Raw genomic sequence first — 21,186 nt, 5'->3', positions numbered from 1 at the left:
TAGAAGAGTAAATGACCTTTCCCCCCAATCATCCTAACTGAGATGAGCCCCCCAGAATTAGGGGTAGGCAGCAGAGACAGCTGCCTAGGGTAGAACAGAGAGAGTAAGTGAATGGTTGGTGCAGGGGAGTCACAGGGGTTTGCAAAAGGAGGGAAGTGCTGTGAGTGGAGAGCACCGTGCCTTGGGCTCAAGTACTACTTGGCCCGGCTTTGCCCCTACCAATGTTTTAAGCCACCCAAGGCGACAAACCTTACAGTATGAAAACCACTAGTCTATGGAAAATGCCTTAAGGAGAGGCAAACAACATGGCAACTTCCACTTTACTTATGCAAATCTGCTAAGATATAAACATTCTACACATACAATGCTCTAACACTGCAATTTCATTGCAGGCAAAGGGTTAAAAAAACACTAGTTAGAGCTTTTCCATGACTTCCTTTGCCCGTGTAGTGTAGCCTCAGTGTAGCCTGTGGATCCGACCCATCCACTGCCATTTTCCTTGAACTGCAACTCCCAGTATTCTTCTGTCAGCAACAAGAAGCATGCAGGTTTCTTAAAGCTGAAGCACAATGTTTTACAAACCCCCTCACTATATCGATACATAGGTTTCTAGTTCAGCAATGCTGCATGTATGGAAAAACTCCCCAGAAGCAGGCAAAGCTAAACAAGGCTAATATAAGGGTAGTAACAAGAGTAAGACTAGTAATAGCATGAGTATTCCCACAGGCACTCACATCCTCTCCTTTGCTGGAGCCTTTCGCACTGATGGGGGATCCATATTTTCTGCAGCCGAGTCTGTTTTAGCTCTCGCAGTATCTCAGCCATGTGCTGCTGGGGTGTCCTGGGCACTTGTGCTTCGCCGGCTGCCTGCTGGGGGTTGGCATAAGCTGCAACCTCACTCTGCATGGCCAGGGCTGACCTGTGGCACTTTTTATTTTCTTTTGCCCTGCCTGTCACCTGACCCAGCCGTGGCCTGTGTGTGGATAAGCTCGTGAGTTAGAAAGGGGCAGGCGGGGGTCCAGATGCTCCTGACTTGTGTGAGATTAGGCACAGTTCCCCTTTCCTCCCTCCCTCCTGAACTAGGAAAGGAGCCAGAATGGGAGGGATCTAAAGCCTGACAGTGAGGCAGCAAAGCAAACAACTCCGCTCAGTTCTAGCCTGCAGCAGGATACAGGACCTTAGCAGCAAGGGCTCAATAGATTGCAAGCTCTGCAGAACTGGGTGGCCTCCAAATATTTGACTTTGTTGAAAGTTATAGTTCAGCAAGAACACATCACTATAGTCTTAAAGCTCCTGATATCAATCTTCTCAATACTTCTTACGTTACCATACACATAGATACATACACACATAGAGATGCAGCCCCCTGCCAACAGCACCATGCCTTGCTAGTCACACTTCCTCATCTTGCCTTGCTATACACACACTATGGTACAGTAAGGACCCTTTCTTTTCCTTTACAAAAGATTCCACACTAAAGCTGGCCATACACGCACCGATAATATTGTACGAAACCTCGTTTCGTACGATATTTGGTGCGTGTATGGCATGTCGGCGAGTTGACAGGAAGCTGCTGATATCGGCCGACTCGCCGATCGGACCAGTTTGAAAATTTTGATCGGGCGCCATAGAAGGTGCCTGACCAAAATCTGCCGTCAGGGCTGAATCGGCAGAAGGAGGTAGAAATCCTATTGTTTCTACCTCCTTATCTGCTGTTTCGGCCCTGAACGGTGTGTGGCGGATCTAACAATGTTTCGTGCGACCAGATCGCCACGTGTGTGGCCACCTTTATCCATTTCTGACTAATGTTGGATTGATATGCTTATCTTACATCACCCTCCCAAAATCAATTCTAATTTCACAGTGACTGCTGTTGATTCTCTGTTAGGCCCTACAAACCTGGGGTTCAGTTGAGAGCTCTGGAAACAGTACAGGGTTAACAGCATGGAAGTAAAAGTGCACCGCCTGGTCTGCCTAATGCTTTCTTCCATCATCCTGCCTAATGATTGGTTGGCAGAATTCATTATGGTGTTAGTGTGGTGCTGATCAATAACATTCGCTCAGACAAGCAACACTTTTTTGGGGGATGCTTCCAAAATACTCAAGAACTGTAAATAAACTCAAAAATACATCAGTATGAAGGGTGCTTAGTGATGTCATCAGTGTCACATGACTCACCAATTCATCTGTATCACAAGACACTATCAAATATAAGTATATAAAATGTCACTTTGGAATTCTATGACATATTAACAAGCAGCAACACGCCTTTATATGGCTGCATGTAACACTGACTTTTAATAACCTAATATTATTCTCCATGTTATTCAAGGAGCACATTGAGATTAATCAGGTCATGGAGTAGACTAGAGGTCAGTACAGGTTTCCTATCACTAGGGCGAGCAAACATGGAGCAGCACCCACTGACCCAAACCTACGCCGCAGGTTACCAAACCTTCACATTCCTGTCACAACCTGTTCCCAGTGTCTCAGCAGTTTTTGGCACATTTGTTGCACAAGAGACTTAGATAAACAACTACAATGCACCAATGGAGCTGTGTAACATTCCCAATGTCTGTACAGGGATTCTTTCAAAGGGACAGCTTGGAGTAACTTCAGGGCCTGGGCCAAGTGGGTAGACTAATGCAAACCTGCCAATACTACTGATACATGGCCTCCAAAATGGGCATGGCTTTCTGGAGAATCATGGGTGGAGTTTGAGGTGGACTGGGATATGTTTGGGCATATAGGGTAGTGAATAAGCACAGTGTAATAAGCTTGCTCCCACTTTCTCAGAGCCAGGTGAATAAAACCACTGGCAACACCCCTCCTGTCATTTCATATAAAGCCTTCAGATAGATAAACACCTTCCTATACCTACTCCTTTTGCCCCACAAAGCCCCTCCTTATACCTACTTCTATAGCTCCACCTAACCCCTCCATATACCTACTCCGGTTTCTTCATATACCCTCTTAATAAAATTCTTCTGAATGATCCATATAACTCTGCCTATAACTGCTCCTACTGCTCCAATAATCCCAATCTAAAACAATAACCCACTCTTAAACTCCCCCCACATCAACCCTCTCTTTACATTCCACTATTGCTCCACATCACCCTTCCCTATACTTACTCCTATTACCCCGCATAACCCCTTCCCTATACCTCTGTCTCCAATGAGATGTTGTTCTGCATATTGATCTTAGTGCCCACTTTGGATTTTAGTGCTGTACTAACAGTGGGGGGGGGCATACACGTTACAATTATGATCTTTTCCCAATGAAAATGGTTGTGGAATTTTTTCAGAAAGCTTTTAAAATGGACCAGGCAGGAGCCCAGTTTGCCTCACTTCCTGAAAATTAGCAATGGCGGGGGTTAAAATGCTGGCTGACGCTGGGGAGTGCAAGCAATTTAACACCCTTAGGCAAGAGTTTCAGTTACCCTTAAAGATGCTTTTCTGCTACTTTCAATTAAGACATGCTTTTAAGGCCCACTTTCCATAACCAATACAACTTCATAACTGTACCTCCATAGACAAGTCCTAACCAAGGCATTAACATATTTATACACCATTTTGATAAATCTGCAATCCAATACTCTCTAAAAGATCAAGAGGCATTTGACTTGGTGCCCCAACAAACTATATCAGCCAGGGACAGGTACATCCAGATTAAGTTTTTCCATCAAGTCTATTTGACCCCTCAGAAACTGCCCAAAATATATCAGGGGGCCTTTGACCAATTTCCAAAATGCCAAAATGATGTTGGCTCCCTTTTGGTAATGTGTTCAGTCATATGTACCTTCTGGCATGAAATACTGGCATATATTGAGCATACACTCGCATTCCCAAACATACTGTCACCAAGCTTTTGCCTATTGGGTATAACAGGTAACCTCAATATGAGAAACCATGAGAAACTATGCTACTAGCAGCTGTTATATTATGCTAAAGAAAACTTCTCAAACTATTCTCTAAATTCTTTATTCTAAATTCTCTCTGGCATTCTGGAGGCAATTGTTCAATAAAACTCTCCCTAAACAAAAGCTGGTATACCTTTCTAGGTGATTTCCAAAACAATTTGACAAAATCTGGGATGAATCTGGGATGAAACATGTGACTGGGCTGTGAATTTAAATGGTTACACCCTCTTTAGGATGGACAGAGGGATTAAAAGTGTGGAGGGGTTTGTCTTTATTTAAAGTCAGATTTATTTTTTTTAAATTGTTTTTATTTATTTTTATGTAAGATTCGGGTTCCACATATGCAAGGTGTCTCTTTTACAAGAGAAGAAAAATCAGCGTGACAAGGGTTTTTGTGTATGTGGTATCAATACAAAGCATAGTTTTATACGTAAATATTTGGTAATCTATTTATAACAATTGCATTAATAAACTTGTTGAGAGCATGCAGATAAATAGATAGTAGGTAATTGGCTATTTCACGCTTAGGTGTGCCAAATTACTGTAAATATAATGTGGTGGAGGGTCCAATTGGTAAGTAAATCAAACAAACAAATATGGTGTGAAGCTTCTAATAAGGTTAACATAAACTATATACATTTCAGTTCACCAGTTCTGGAGAAGGTTATTTGAAATACCTGTTTTTAAAGTCAGATTTAAAGTCATGTGCTAAAGAAATTACCAGGGACAGTGTGGAATCCCATTGGGTAGAGATTTTAGCAGGGCTAAAGTTTACAAAGAATATTATCATCATTGGTGTATGCTATAAACCACCCCGTATAAGTGAGGAGGATGAGGCCAAGCTACTATTGCAAATGGAGGAGGCTTCACAACTGAGTCAAGTTGTTATTATGGGCAGGCCTGGATTTGTGGCAAGGCCACAAAGGCCCGGGCCTAGGGCGGCACAAACTTGGGGGCGGCATGCCGCCCAGCCACAGCGCAATTGGGCGCATACGGACAATGGGGACCTCTCCCCACTACTCCGTACGGGACTTTTACTGTTCGGGAATGCGCATACGCACTCGGCGCGGGGGGGGGGGGGTTTCAGGTGTTCGCTGTTCGCGCATGTGCAGAAGGGGGGCGAAGAATGGGGCAGCCTCGGGGCACCTCCATTAGAAATCCAGCACTGATTATGGGGGACTTTAATTATCTGTACATTGACAGGAGTAATGGGGCGGCTAAGTCAGAAAAAGCTAGTAGGTTTGTAAATATTCTAAATGACAACTTTTTATTTCAGGCGGTTCAGGAACCTACTAGGAATGATTCTGTTTTGGACTTGGTGATATCTAATAATACTGAACTCATCTCTAACATTTGTGTTGGTGAGCATTTGGGGAACAGTGATCACAACATGGTCTCCTTTGAGATAATGCTGCAGAGACAGCTCTATAAGGGAGTAACTAAAACAGAAAATTTTAGACGTGCAGACTTTGCCAGTATAAGGGCATCTTTGCAATCTATCAACTGGGAAAGGGTTTTCACAGGGTTAAACACAGTAGGAAAATAGAATAATTTTAAAACATTGCTTTGCAAGTATACAGATCAGTATATTCCCCTTGTAAGCAAGGAAAGGCATCGCAGAGCAAAACCTTTATGGCTGAATAAAAGTGTTAGTGTTGAAGTTGGTAAGAAAAAACGTGCTTTTAAAGCATACAAGTTAGCTGGGACAGCAGAAACTTTCATCAGGTACAAGGAAGCAAATAAAGCATGCAAAAAAGCTATCAGGCAAGCTAAAATAGAGATGGAAAGGGATATTGCAGCTAGGAGTAAAAGGATTCCAAAATTATTTTTTAAATATGTAAATAGTAAAAAAAATGAAGCAAGAAGGGGTGGGAACCTTATTATCACGGGGGGGTACGTTGGTTGATGAGAACGGGGAAAAAGCAGAAATTTTGAACTCTTATTTTTCATCCGTCTATACATCTGAGGAGCCAGCTAATCCCAGTTCTAGTAATATAACTACTGACACATCAGTCACTCACGAGGGTATTCAAAAGCAACTTGAACATGTAAAGGTAAACTAAGGTCCAGGGCCGGATGATATTCATCCCAGGGTATTAATTAGCGTTATGCCAAACCTCTTCACTTAATGTTTCAGGATTCACTGAGGTCTGGCATGGTGCCGAGAGACTGGCGAATTGCTAATCTGGTGTCGTTATTCAAAAATGGATCCCGTTCTCAGCCTGAAAACTATAGGCTAACATCAGTGGTAGAAAAGCTTTTAAAGGATAGGGTACTTGAATACATTGAAAATCACAATACTATAAGTTTGTGCAAGCACGGTATTATGTATAACAGATCTTGCCAGACTAATTTAGTCGCCTTTTATGAAGAGATGAGCAGGAACGTTGATGTTGGAATGGCAGTGGACCTTGCTAAAGCATTTGATACAGTACCGCACAGAAAGTTAAAGGAGAAAGAAAGGTGAAAACTAAGTAAGCTTTATCAGAAAGGTCTATGTAAATACAGCCATAAGCACTTACAGAAACGCTGCACTGACTTCTCTGAAAAAAAGATTAGTTGTGTCTGTAATTCCTGTGCCACAGACACGCAGCTTTCTGTTCTCTGCACTCACTCCCCCCCTTAGGAATGTGGATCTGAGCCAATCAGCAGGGAGCTGACTCATGGTCCTACTATATGAGCATGTTCACTTGGTCTGGGTGTCTGTGCAGGAGTGAGGCATTATGGGAACTTTCTTTACACAGCTCAGTGTTTTTTCTTCCTGTTTGGCTTCAGATCTTCTGAACAGGTGACTTAAGGGCACTATTGAGACAACTGAAGGAATGCCTGCAGCTTGAGATTAACTCTTTACTAGCCTTTCCTTCTCCTTTAATGATAAAATTGAGGAATATTGGCCTAGAACATAATATTTGTAATTGGATAGAGAACTGGCTGAAGGATAGATTACAAAGAATTGGGCAAGTGTTGTTAGTGGAGTACCGCAGGGGTCAGTTCTTTATCCTTTGCTTTTTAATTTATTAATGACCTGGAGGTGGGCATACAAAGTACTGTTGATGATAATAAATTGTGCGAAACTATAATGTTGAAAAATGCAAAGTTATGCACTTTGGTAGAAATAATATAAACGCAAGTTATACACTAAATGGTAGTGTGGTGGGGGTCATTCAGTGGCTACTAAAGCAAATAAAGTGCTGTCTTGCATAAAAAGGGCATTGACTCAAGGGATGAAAACATAATTATGCCCCTTTATAGGTCCCTGGTAAGGCCTCACCTTGAGTATGCGGTGCAGTTTTGGGCTCCAGTCCTTAAAGGAGAAAGAAAGGTAAAAACTAAGTAAGCTTTATCAGAAAGGTCTATGTAAATACAGCCATAAGCACTTACAGAAACACTGCACTGAGTTCTCTGTCAAAAGATTTGTTGTGTCTGTTTTCCTCTGCCAGAGGATTGAATGATCATAAAATGCAGGAAAACCTTTCCGACTTTGATCCTTCTGTGCATGATTTTGGAAGCCTCTCATAGGACTCAATGGCACTCTGCAGCTCCAACCGGCCCAAGGAAAGTCTCCCATAGGGCTCAATGGCACTCTGCAGCTCCAACCGGCCCAAGGAAAGTCTCCCATAGGGCTCAATGGCACTCTGCAGCTCCAACCCGGCCCAAGGAAAGTCTCCCATAGGGCTCAATGGCACTCTGCAGCTCCAACCTGGCCCAAGGAAAGCCTCCCATAGGGCTCAATGGCACTCTGCAGCTCTAACCTGGCCCAAGGAAAGTCTCCCATAGGGCTGAATGGCACTCTGCAGCTCCAACCCGGCCCAAGGAAAGTCTCCCATAGGGCTCAATGGCACTCTGCAGCTCCAACCCGGCCCAAGGAAAGTCTCCCATAGGGCTCAATGGCACTCTGCAGCTCCAACCCGGCCCAAGGAAAGTCTCCCATAGGGCTCAATGGCACTCTGCAGCTCCAACCCGGCCCAAGGAAAGTCTCCCATAGGGCTCAATGGCACTCTGCAGCTCCAACCCGACCCAAGGAAAGCCTCCCATAGGACTCAATGGCACTCTGCAGCTCCAACCCGGCCCAAGGAAAGTCTCCCATAGGGCTGAATGGCACTCTGCAGCTCCAACCCGGCCCAAGGAAAGTCTCCCATAGGGCTCAATGGCACTCTGCAGCTCCAACCCGGCCCAAGGAAAGTCTCCCATAGGACTCAATGGCACTCTGCAGCTCCAACCCGTCCCAAGGAAAGTCTCCCATAGGGCTCAATGGAACTCTGCAGCTCCAACCCGGCCCAAGGAAAGTCTCCCATAGGGCTCAATGGCACTCTGCGGCTCCAACCTGGCCCAAGGAAAGTCTCCCATAGGGCTCAATGGCACTCTGTGGCTCCAACCTGGCCCAATGAAAGTCTCCCATAGGGCTTAATGGCACTCTGCAGCTCCAACCTGGCCCAAGGAAAGTCTCCCATAGGGCTCAATGGCACTCTGCAGCTCCAACCCGGCCCAAGGAAAGTCTCCCATAGGGCTCAATGGCACTCTGCAGCTCCAACCCGGCCCAAGGAAAGTCTCCCATAGGGCTCAATGGCACTCTGCAGCTCCAACCTGGCCCAAGGAAAGTCTCCAATAGGGCTCAATGGCACTCTGCAGCTCCAACCTGGCCCAAGGAAAGTCACGATAACAAAGCTTGAATGAATCCGAAACTTTCGTGCTGAGTTTGTCTCGCAAATGTTGTCGCAAAGTACGAAAAAGTCGCGAAAAATAAGAAAAAGTTGTGCAAGGTACGAAATTGTCACAAAAAATACGTTCATTACAGAAAAAACGTGTTCGGACGCATTTGGAGCATTCGTGGATTAGTAAATGTGCCCCTAAGTCTTACTAACTGAGCATGTACACCGGTCCTGATCTTGGTGCAGAAGTGAGGCATTATGGGAACTTTCTTTACACAGCTTAGTGTTTTTTCTTCCTGTTTGGCTTCTGATCATCTGAACGGGAGAAATATAGGGAGACTTAAGGGCACTATTGAGACAACTGAAGGTATACCTGCAGCTTGTGATTAACTCTTTATTAGCCTTTCCTTCTCCTTTAAGAAGGATATTAATGAGCTGGAGAGAGTGCAGAGACTGCAACTAAACTGGTAAAGGGGATGGAAGATTTAAACTATATGGTTAGACTGTCAGGGTTGGAGTTGATTTCTCTGGAAAAAAGGAAAAAACTTTGTTTCATACAATTATATTGGTGTATGTATGGCCACCTTTAGAACAGCTTCCCAAGTCCCCTAGTAGTGGTTTACATAGAGCTTCTGCGCAGTAGGAAATTGCCTAAAGAAATTGCAAAAGTGTTCAGAAGAGCAGTCTGAACAAGTTTACATTAACAATATTGTTTTACTTGAAGTCCTCTTTAAGAGAGGGATAAGGGGCTGCCCAAGTGCCCTGCAGGCTTGCCGAGAGTGTTTAGAGTGACTTTGCATTTTGCTGACCTAGAAGGATTTTGCAGGAACAGGAATCTTTCTGGGCAGACGTGGTGAGACAGTCCAGCCAGCCAGTAAACACAGAGCCATGCTAGTCTTGCACTTCTATCATACTTTGGGTTTATATTGCCCTGGGAGCAGGTAATACACCTCCGAAGGCTTAAATTATCTTTTGGAATGATATAGTTATCGCTCATACAGACAATTTGCAGTTTGGTCTTTATTTTCAATTTTTTGTTTTTTAATTTTTGTTCAGCAGCTCTCCAGTTGGATATTTCAGCAGCCATCTGGTTGCTATGGTCTTTTTGCTATGTTTAATAAAGAACAGGACATTCTATAACATTAAGCTAAAAACCAACCTTTAACTTAAACCCTTACAGCATGTACAGCACTTGAAGCTTAAAGGAACAGTAACACCAAAAAATGAAATCGAATCTTCTGCACTGGTGCAACTGGTGTGTTTGCTACAGAAACTCTACTATAGTTAATATAAATAAAGCTGGCCATACACAGGCAAATCCGCTCGCTTGGCGCCAAGCGAGCGGATCTTCACCCGATATCCCCACCTATGGGTGGGCGATATCGGGGAGGCATGTAGGCGAATTTGATCGTTTGGCCCTGGGACCAAACGACCGAATTCTACACGCGGGAATGGGGCAGTCGGTTCGGGGGCTGCATCAACGAGCCGATGCGGTCCCCGATCCGACTGCGCGGCATTGAGAGGCGCCGCGCATTTCGGGGAGATTAGTCGCCCGCGACAAGGGAGATTTGTCACGGGCGACTAGTCTCCCCATGTGCCAGAACCCTTATACTGTAATTACTTTCATATTTTGGTGTTACTGTTCCTTTAACAACTGATATTTAGTACGTGCAATACCAGTACTATATTCTGATTGGTGAGAGGGTGCACACACCCCTTACACACCCTCTTCAGGCAAAATCGAATACTAGGCAGATTGACACTATCCTGTAATAAACTAAAAAATAGTAGTAATCAAAAAATATGGAAAAAAATATTAGTTCTCATCAAACTAAATCTGTCCCAATAAGTCACATACAACCGTTTCCAGTCCTACATCTCCACCTAGTGTTGACGTGTGCTTGTTACTGCTGATTTGGACAGCTATCTGTCTGTCTATCTAGCTATCTATCTATGGCTATTCTAGCCATGAATATCCTGTAAATTATAACCTTATAACCTGAGCTCGGTGATGTCACCATTTATAAAAAAATGTACTTTGTGTGCATGACTTACAGAAACTTGTACATCATAATAAACAATGTACCCTCCTATTGTAAAATACAGGGATATTAGAAGTCGGCCTCATACTTTTATATGATCCTAGAACTCCTCTGTGACTTATAATATACTTATATTTTACAATAGAGGATACATTATTTTCTATATATAAGCACTGGTAGTAGGTAGGAGAGTAACATCAACATAGAAGGAATCTCATATAAGCAAATCTATGTTTTGGTCCAACGCACAAGAGCCCTTTCTCAAGACAATGCCCAAGCATTGATTCAAAATGGGGCAATGGCACCACGTCATCCCCCATTGACATTATAACAAGTGCAGAACTAAAGGAAGCAGACCCTTAGGCAGAATTGGAGCCCAGCAATTCCAATGTAACAGGACAACTTCTGAAAGTTCTGTGGGCCCAGTAACACTGCATTATAGTTTACCCAGCTCCCAGGGTGGCACAGAGCCTCAAGCGCCACTTTGCTTGTCCTTTCTAAGGCTATACTGTAAAAGAGGAGCTGATATATTATTATCTATGGAGGGAAGAGAAGAGTCTGCATGCAGATATGCAGGAAAGAAATGTTTTTCCCCTAGTATTCTTGATACATTGCCTATTAAATGCTGGGCCTATATTGGAGCTAAGGCCAATACTGCTGTGTGCCACCCTGTGTCTTCTAAACAGTGACATGAATGACATTCGCCTGTACTTGGCACACAGAAAAGTTTTTGGCTGCATTTTAAATTCACTTTTTTTTTTTACATCTTATCACAATTTAAAAAGAGTTGTCAGGAATTTTTCCCATATTTATTCTTTTTCATGTATTATTTTGATGATCCCAGAGGGACATATTTACAAGTCAGATTGTTTTTCCTGATTTTTTTTACGATTTTCAGATTTTCTTTCACATTCGATAAATCTTAACTGAATTTTTGAAATGTTATAACAAAATTTTGTTGTGTACTGTGGGCCTAAAGCTTTAATATCTACTCCCAATTCTACTACTCAGCCATGGCAACACTCAGGGGTCATTTATGACCGCAAGAGCTGTGACAAGAGCAATATTGAGCGCAATCACCTTGTTTTTTACCCATAACGCTGAGTTTTACCCATGAGTCTAGCAGAAGTACAGTCCCCAGGGCAGATGGGCCAGGTGCAGTTGCACCCAATGTATCAAGAATGGATGAAAATTTTCTTAGTCCCATTCTTTTGGCAACATGGCCGTGTATGGCCTGAAAATACCTGCATTTCTTCACTCAAACTGATATATCTGTTGTGACGGGTGATGCCACATGGGAAAAAACTTTCAAGCTGGTGTGAATCCCTGGTGGTAAAACATATAAATTACATAACCAGTTGTTGTCTTTTCCTGATTTGTCACCTAGTGATACCATTTAGAAGGTTTTTCCCAGCCGACAAATCTCCTCGATTTGCCATTGCCCTAATCCTTAAAGGACAAGGAAAGTGGGGTTATACTTAAGAAGCCTGACCCTGCCTTTTATTTTAACAAGAAATCTCTTCTGGGCATCATAACTGTAAAGGTGGCCATACAAGGTAAGATTTGCTCATTTGGCAAGGGCACCAAATAAGCGAATCTTTCCCCGATATGCCCACTTGGATGGTCGATTTTGTGCTAATGTGGCTTTAGGCCATACAATTGCATTACAATGATGGGCATATGATGCATCAAAGGGGATGTCCTCAACCAGACAGCAAAATCAAGCCTGTCCAATCAACATCTGACTGTTTTTTGGGTCTGAAGGAATCTGTATATTAAATCTGCCTGTGTATGACCACCTTTACCCTGCGTCCATGTCTGGACTGAGATTCAAAATAGGCACTAGCATTTTAAGAACACAGAGGCCCAAACATTCCCACAGGCCCAATAGTCGTCAGCCACTCCGGCATTTGCACCAGTTCACAGATTGCCAGTCCAGGCCTGTCCGCTTCTCCCAGGCACCATGTTTACTCAAGCGCTTCCTAATCCGACAGTAAACAAACTAATCCATCAGCAAAGCTAATGCTTCCTTCCCAATACTTTCACTTAATCTGATATTGTATCACTAGAAAACCATCTCTGTGGCCATCCAGAACAAGAGGGGAATAAGCACAAATGACTCTACATTGTACATGAAACCAAGTGCAGTGTCAATATATTTTAGACCCCTATGAAAAATCTTGCTATAGATCAGTGATCCCCAACCAGTGGCTCGGGGGCAACATGTTGCTCACCAACCCCTTGGATGTTGCTCTCAGTGCCCCCAAACCAGGTAGTTATTTTTGAATTCCTGACTTGGGGGCAAGTTTTGGTTGAATAAAAACAAGATTTCCTACCAAATAAAGGTCTCTGTAAGCTGATAGGGTGCATAGAGGCTGCCTAATAGCCAATCTTAGCCCTTATTTGGCACCTTCATGAACTTTTATGGTGCTTGTGTTGCTCTCCAAGGCTTTTTACATTTGACTGTGGCTCACGAGTAAGAAAGGTTGGGGACCCCTGCTATAGATTATAGACGCAAGGGAAACCTGTGCTTAATACCTATCTTTGACCAGGAGTAAGTACAGGGTTCCCTTTTTGTACTCCACGACTGCACACTATTGCTGAATAGCATGCAATTTGTGTATTTTCGTGCTTTCATCCTTGCACTTTACCTGTTTTTAATAAATGAGATCCTGGTCACATTAACAAACTCCAGGCCAGTGTTGCAGCAATGACCACAAGTGAGACTAGAGAGGAAGCTGACCCTGTGATAGGGAGCCCAGAAAGTTTCAGTATATGTTTATAAACAATTGGTTTAGCCCAAATGATTAAGGGGACCATAACTTTCGGTTACAATATACATATGTTTATCACTCACCTGGGATCTTAGAAGGTTTATCTTCCTTCATCCTGCTGTTGTTTCTTTGCATTATCCACCTCCTACTCTGGGCTGGGACAGGCTGCAGCAGACCCCTTGGTGGCCAGGTACATATGAAAGGTCGGCGCTGACACCGAGTTCTGCCAGACTGGAATAAAAATAAAACCTGCACCCCCACCCCTACCCTTTATGTCTTATTGACGGCTGCTTAATATATTTCTTAGGCACCTGCTGTTCTTGCTACACACTCATTAATCCTCTGGCAGCTAACAGGAGGGCGGCATGTATCCCTGGCCAACCCCAGGCTGCTCTGACCTACAGGGTGACATGTTGGGAATCTCAGGCTGCTGCAGTGGTACTGCAATCGGATAGTCCTCTGGCTCATATGAGGGTGACAAGACACTCCTGGAGCGGCTCAGTGCTTATTCCTTCCGTGTGGATTAAGGATCCAGCTAGAGGTGGCTCTGCCTCTACAGTCACACTCCTGCCAGTCTGTAATAGACCCACAGTCTGCAAACCTGTGCCCTTCCCGCTCTGACCTTGGGATAAACCATTTGCCTCAGGCACTAAACAATAAGTGATTTATGCAACACTGTGGCAGCTGTATTAACACCACAGTACCAGAGGGCAGACACTTCCTGTGAGATATAGCTGATACTGATAACTGTGTCTTGTATGTTATGAATCAGGGCTGCTACCACATTGCTTTCAATGGGAAGTCTGTCATTATGTGTTTGTACTTGTTACACATACTTTGGCTAATTTAAATAATAACTATAGACTGAATGATTGATGAATATTCCCTGTAAAACAGAAATCAATATGAGCTGGTAACAAACCCCCTTCGCCTCCAGTTACAGCCTGTGCCAAGACTAACGCTGTGTTATTTGTCCTTTAGTCAATTGGGAACCCTGCACCATTTCAATGTGTATATATCTGTATACTCATACATTATTTCATTGAGAAAACGTCCCAAGAGGGCCTGAAGTATCACACACTGTATAATGAACTCATTATACAGTGTATAATGGTCCTGTAATGCTCTATAATAACTTAATTAACCCTGTATCAGGAATGGATATAAATTTAGAAAGTATATATAATACACAGAAAATACAAAGTAAAATTACATTTATATGTGATCACATGAACACTGGCATCCTGATCTGAGGGGGGAATGTAACGTAGCTCTGAAATGCTGGACAGGCTGCCTTCCAGTTGTTTTACTACAACTCCCAGTGTCCCCTACCGGTGACCCATCAGCTGTTGTTAAACTATAACTCCCAGTGTCCCCTGATGCGACCTGTGATCCTTCAGCTCTCGTTAAACTATAACGCCCAGCAGTAGGTGGGCAGCGCAACCAGGGGCAGGCACTAGTCAGGGGCAGGCACAAAGGGGTTGTTTTGCCCCGAAACGTTGCACTTCTGTAATAAAGTATCTAAAGGGCTAGTCCCGGTTGTAGCTCCTGAGTGCCATTGCTTTCTTCTATTTGGATTCTTTGGGAGGGTGCCGATCCCCCCAGCAGTGAGCACCGAGCGCAAATTTTTGAGGAGAGTTAAGGGTGCGCGTATAAGGTCTTTTGTTGTGTTTACTTGTCTTGATCCTTGCCTGTTCTGACTATTCTCGTTTGCTGCCTGGACTGACCTTTTGCCTGATCCTGACTATTCTCGTTTGCTGCCTGGACCGACCTTTTGCCTGTTTGACCACCCTTCCGGATTCCGTTTTTGATACCTCACTGTCTGATTGTTGCTGGCCCCGGCCTGACCTCTGACTACGCTGTCTCGTTCCCCTTCTCCCTGCAACACGGTTCTGGTTCCCTTGCTTGCTCAGAACTTTTACAAATATAAATAAGTGCAAATTTCAGTGTATGTTCCTCACTTCAGATACCTCGTGTCCTAGGTCAAATAAAGTTCAATAAATTACTCCAAAGTGCCCTCTTCTGCTTTAGACTTAGCGATGAGGTCTTATGAGGAAAAGAAGAAAATAAATAAATAAATATAGTGTAATACTGTCATAACTTATGACACCAGTGATGACTTTTACTTATATCACCCTTTTGTGCCCAGTTGTGATATCCCTTTCCGATTGCCAATCTACTTACAGACCCCCTTGGGTTTATATGGCATCCAATTGGTTCGCTTGTAGCTCACGACTCTCTGCTTTCCCACCTCTTAGTTTCAGGCAGTGTTAGGAACAACTTCACATAGGTAAATTTCCAACTTTAGCAACTTTAGGTTAATTCCACGACTCTTCTGTTTCCCTTCCCCTTCTGTGCACTTACTGTGGGATAAATGCATACGCCATGTGTGTAAAAACTTAATTACTTTTATACAAATAAAACTTCCCAATACACTCACAAACAGAGTATAGGATGCGCGTGTCAGGAGTCACTGGTATGGATCAGGTGGCTGCTCCTTACCCTGTTCCTGACCTGCAGTGTAGTTCCTGGGTTCAGCAGTCCTGCCCTGTATAGTGCTCCTCCTCTGCGTCCTCTCTCACCAGTGACGCGTTTCGCCACTTCCAGCTTCCTCCTGAGCGATCTCACTCCTCCTCCTTGGGTCTATCACTATAAGACCTGGCGGTATCCGAGTAGCGAAGGGTTCCTCCCAATGTGAAAGCGTGAGCCGAGACTGGGCCCTTGGAGCCAGTTCTGAGTTTTTGGGATACCGGCCGTGACACACTGCACTAGAGCCAAATACCCCCCACAGACAAACCTAGCACAGCTCATCTAATCTCACCCCACACTGTACCTCCCCCACTAGGACATCTAAATATTTTTGCCTCCCCTGTAGGACTCCCCCCCTACATATGTCTGGGTTTCGCCTGTGTGCGAACTCGCCTAGATGAGGGATGCCCCCACTTTTCTGTCCCAAGTGACTTTCAGGGAATCCTGGCAGTTGTAGTATAGTAAAATCTATAGGAGGTATGTGGAAAGTTGTTTGTTATCAAGAAGGGCTGCAGTGTTCTGGAACCTAGTGATTGACAACTGAGCTTATCAGGAGCCAGTGCCTCTATGGGCTCTAGATCACTGGTTAGTTCTCCCAATGGGCCCCAGACTGACAGGAAGCTCTGTGCAGTTGCCCATAGTTACCAAGCAGTGATGTGTCTTAACTTTACTTTGCCCCTTAGGCAGATCTGTGTAGGGCCACTAGTGGGGAGGAATTGGTTATTGTGTATCAGTGGGACACACCAGTCAGGCGACTGCCATACCATCAAACTCATCAGCTGAGCCTGTCATTACCTCTGTCACCCCCCTGTGACCAGTGGTGATGGGTAGATTTCGCCCTAAAGCCTCTCAACAGCGCCAGGGAATTCCTTCATCCTCTCCTGTGTGCCATAAAGTCCTTACTATATTAGGGTCAGTTTTATCAAGGGCCATTTTACCGTCCAGTATATTTTTGGGCTGTGGGAGGAAAGCAGAGTGCCCTGAGGAAACACAGAGAGACAGGTCTGGATTGGGACTCAAAATAAAAACAGCCCCACAGGCCCAATAAATAGTGACAGTCTATGGCATCTTACAAAAGCCCATCTGGCATTTGTCAGAACCCACAGATTGCCAGTCCAGGAATGAAGAGAGATTATATAACTTCTTGCAGCTATTGCCCATGTTAAAATCAAACCCCCAGCACTACAAGGCAATATACTAACCGTTAGCCACTAGTGATCAATATGGTATTGTAGTGGTTTTGTGCATCCTTAGTTTTGTCACTGCACCTCACCTCCTGGAAACTGCAGAGGTCAAAGAAAGTGGCTGCATTTACATGAATATACTGTATATATATATACACATATTTACGTAATGCATGTAATATACAGTATAATCAGAGATGGTTTTTTTTGTTTCTAGGTGGAAGATGGAACACATGAAGGTACCATGTTTATTGAAATGGCGAGACCAAAAGGATAACACTTCTGCTACACCTCTGAAATAAAAAGAAAAAAAATCTTTTTTTAAGTTAGCTTCCTTGAATTTTTTTTATATGTGTAATCAATAGCTATGGTGTTTCAGAGAGCAGAGGGGATGTCCATCATTCAGGCCCTTGCCATGACGGTAGCAGAGATACCAGTTTTCGTATACGACCTTTGGACAGGTAAGTCTGCATTCTCTTGGCACGCATTCGATTCCTGGATTAGATAAAGCTTTGTGTTTGCTGATGTACAGAAAGAGAAAGCGAAATTATAAATGGCACTCGTATCCCCCATGCAAATTACAAGGGGGGTTCTGGATTTGAAAGCTGGAGATTTGGGAACACTATCGATAATAATAATTCTAATTTTGGCACAAAACACCAACATAGGGGCTAACATGCAAGCAGAGTTACCAACTGCAAAAAATCAGGTGAATTTGCGAGCAGTTCCCAAGGGCAGAACTACATATAGGAGAGGCAGGACATGGGTGTCCCCTAGCACTACGCTATTTGGCACATTATTTTAGACACACAAGCCAGATGTCCCTGATTATGTTCGGTTTTGTATTGGTCTGTGTACATTTATGTCACCCAGTTTTCTGGTGTAGGCTGGGCCGCACAGTTGACTTAGTTGCATTTTAGGTGACTTTTTGTTTGGGGAGGCTAAGTCACTCAGTCAGTGAACCCCATTTGAAAGCTGGAAAGAGGCAGAAGAGAATGGCAAATTATTCAAAAACTATGAAAAGAGTTAGGAAGACCAATTGCAAAGTTGTTAGAAATAGGCCATTCTTTAACATACTAAAAGTTAACTTAAAAGTGAACCTTCCCTTTAGATGTGTTAAAGGAAAAAGAAAGGTAAAGTCACTTGGGGGTGCCAAAATGTTAGGCACCCCCAAGTGACTTTAACCGCCTACCTTTTACCCCGGGCTGGTGCCGCTGTCAGGAGAAAACAGCACCAGCCCGGGGTAGCTGTCGGCACTTCCTCCTTCCGGCTTCGCTGCGCGCGCATGCGCAGTAGAGTGAAAAGCCGAACTTAAACATTTAAGTCGGCTTTTTCGCTCTACTGTGCATGCCCGGCCACCGGCAGTTTAGGAAGCTGAAGGCGGAAGGAGGAAGTGCTGCGCTCCAGGTACCCCGGGCTGGTGCTATTTTCTCCGAACAGGGGCACCAGCCCGGGGTACAAGGTAAGCGGTTAAAGTCACTTGGGGGTGCTTAACATTTTGGCACCCCCAAGTGACTTTGCCTTTCCTTCTCCTTTAAAGGAAAAAGAAAGTCAAAGTCACTTGGGGGTGCCAAAATGTTAGGCACCCCCAAGTGACTTTGACCACCTACCTTTTACCCTGGGCTGGTGCCCCTGTGAGGAGGGAACAGCACCAGCCCGGGGTAGCTGCCGGCGCTTGCTTCTTCCTGCTTCGCTGCGCGCGCATGCGCAGTAGAGTGAAAAGCCGAACTTAAACATTAAAGTCGGCTTTTCACTCTACTGCGCATGCGCCCACCGCTGGCATTCCAGCAACGGAAGCCGAAAGAAGGAAGCGATCCGCTCCAGGTGCCCCGGGCTGGTGCTGTTTTCTCCTAATAGGGGCACCAGCCCGGGGTACGAGGTAAGCGGTTAAAGTCACTTGGGGGTGCCTAACATTTTGGCACCCCCAAGTGACTTTGCCTTTCGTTTCCCTTTAAGTTAGTTTTATAGAGAGAGAGGCAGTGGGTACCGACATCCCAGTGAGACGCAGTCTATATTTACAAAACCAGCACATTATATACCGTGAGACGCAGTGGGTACTGATGGCAGATATTCAGGCCCTGGCACTATAACACTGGCACTGATACACAACATTGGCTCCACTGTAACTAACTAGAAATGAACAAAACAATGACAAAAAAAAAAAAATAGTGCAAAAAACAACAACAACAACAAATATATAAAAGCACAATGAGCTTTTTCGGGGGGAAAGAGTTAACTTACCATCCATCTGTTAGGGTAGGGGATAGGGATAATATAGATGTCAGGTGACAGAAAAATATTTAATTTCAGTTAGTGATTCAGCTTTTAGAACAAATACAGTATAGTACCTGTGGGATGAAAACTGCAGCAAAAGTTGAGAGTTGGTTCTCAGGTAAAGTTACAGCTGCAGATTCTTCTTTTCAGTCTTCATTTCTGCACTGCCTTCAGTTTGTAATATCTACCGAGCCCTGTCTGCATCTGTGCCTTGATTGGTCAATCTTACTGTCTGTCACAAGAAAGCTGTGCTCTGATTGGAGAATCCCAAGAAGAAAGATCCAATTAGAGCACATCTGATTACAGCAGAACCCAGAGCTTGAAGAAACAGGAGAAGATTTCCAGGACAGTGCAAATGGAGCAAGGTTTTTTTTTTGTTTTTTTTTAAGGTGCCAACACAGGTTTGGGGAGGCTAAGCCTCCCCTAACCTTATTGAAAATCCACCTATGCCTCCAGTGGTTCTATTATATCATGATAAAAGACAGGACCATTATGCAATAATTTTCTATTTGTGTTTCTCATATCTAGGCTAGTCTTGCTTTGGTTAAGAAGAGGTGTCCCTTATATATGTGTGTTTTATTTTTACAGATTGAGGGGGTTGTTCAACTAGTTCAACTATTTTTTAGCAACTTTTCAATTGGGCTTCATTTTTTATTTGCTACAGGTTTTAAATCATTAGCCGCCTTCTTCTGACTCTTTCCAGCTTTCAAATGGGAGTAACTGACCCCGGCAGCCAAAAAAACCATTGCTCTTTTTTAAATGTTTTTATTGAGCTTTTACATATAAAATCAGTTAACATGTTTTGTTTTCTTTTCTTGTATACTTGACGAAAGTATATACATGGTTATCAACTCGATCTATTCATAGTGATATGCAATTTAAATATTGACATTGAAGTTTTGTGATTCCTGGGAGGCTCCGATCGTTGTGATCTCTCATCACATGATAGTGTTTGTATATAATTCTGTGTTTCTATTAATAATTGATTATTTCTTATGAGTTCTGTTTCATACCATGTTGTGTTCTGTAGGGAGTGTATTGTTAGATATTTTGTATGATCAGGGAGGGATGTTATGTAGTTTGTCCAGTGTGTGAAGAATTTAGTTGTGTTTTGTTCTCTATGTGTCATTTTTTCCAGTCAATCCATATAGAAAATGTAGTGTAGTTTTTGTTTGGTCAATTCTATTGTTGGTTGTTCTGGGGTCAGCCAGAGATGTAAAATTGTTTTGCGTGCGGCAGCAGCAAGGACTCATTTAGATTTTGTGAGTGGGGTTGATTGATTTAATTTACTGAACGTATCTGGTGAGGGCCGCTTCATTATACTCTTTAATATTGGGGAGGTTGAGTCCGCCTTCCTGCTTGGGCTGTTGTAATTTTGTAAAGCTTATTCTGGAGTGTTTTTTATTCAAGATAAAAGATTGGAATGTTTGGTTTATTCATTTAAGATCTTTGGGTCTTATCTGGTATGGTAGCATCTGAATAACATATAATAGTTTGGGGAAGAATATTTTTATTAGGTGTATGCGGCCAAAAAAGATGAGATTTAGTTTTTTCTAAATTAAAAGTTCTTGTTGCAGTGAGTCTATTTTGCGTCTCAGATTTAGTTTGTATATTTCTGTATGTTGTTTTGGGATATTGATACCTAAGAATTTTATGTGTTTTGCTTTTTGGAAGGGGAAGTTTTTAGACCAATCTGTTTTGAGAGTATGTTTCAGGAGTAGTGCTTCAGATTTTTCTAGATTGATTCTGAAACCTGCTGTATCTTGAGGGGGGTTGATGATAAATAGCAAAATATCATCTGCGAATGCTACA

At 43.5% G+C, this 21,186-nt stretch overlaps 1 protein-coding gene across 4 annotated transcripts in view; it reads right to left on the bottom strand.

The window, feature by feature from the left end:
- pfkfb1 (6-phosphofructo-2-kinase/fructose-2,6-biphosphatase 1) overlaps nt 1-13,648 on the bottom strand; it is a 32,945-nt gene extending 19,297 nt beyond the window's left edge. Inside the window, exon 1 of one of the 4 annotated variants that reach the window (XM_018096676.2) lies at nt 13,471-13,648. In XM_018096676.2, coding sequence (XP_017952165.1) covers nt 13,471-13,522 — 52 coding nt within the window. In that variant the 5' untranslated portion in view covers nt 13,523-13,648. Of the gene's footprint in view, nt 1-734; nt 1,013-13,470 lie in introns of those variants that run through there. The other 3 variants (XM_004919631.4, XM_012954228.3, XM_002939596.5) reach the window with 3 other exon arrangements.
- Nucleotides 13,649-21,186: the final 7,538 nt, after the last annotated feature.

The sequence above is a fragment of the Xenopus tropicalis genome, chromosome 8 (assembly GCF_000004195.4).
Source record: "Xenopus tropicalis strain Nigerian chromosome 8, UCB_Xtro_10.0, whole genome shotgun sequence".
NCBI lineage: Eukaryota > Metazoa > Chordata > Amphibia > Anura > Pipidae > Xenopus > Xenopus tropicalis.
The sequence above is the reverse complement of the archived record's forward strand: the minus strand, read 5'-3'. Positions and strand labels throughout refer to the sequence as shown.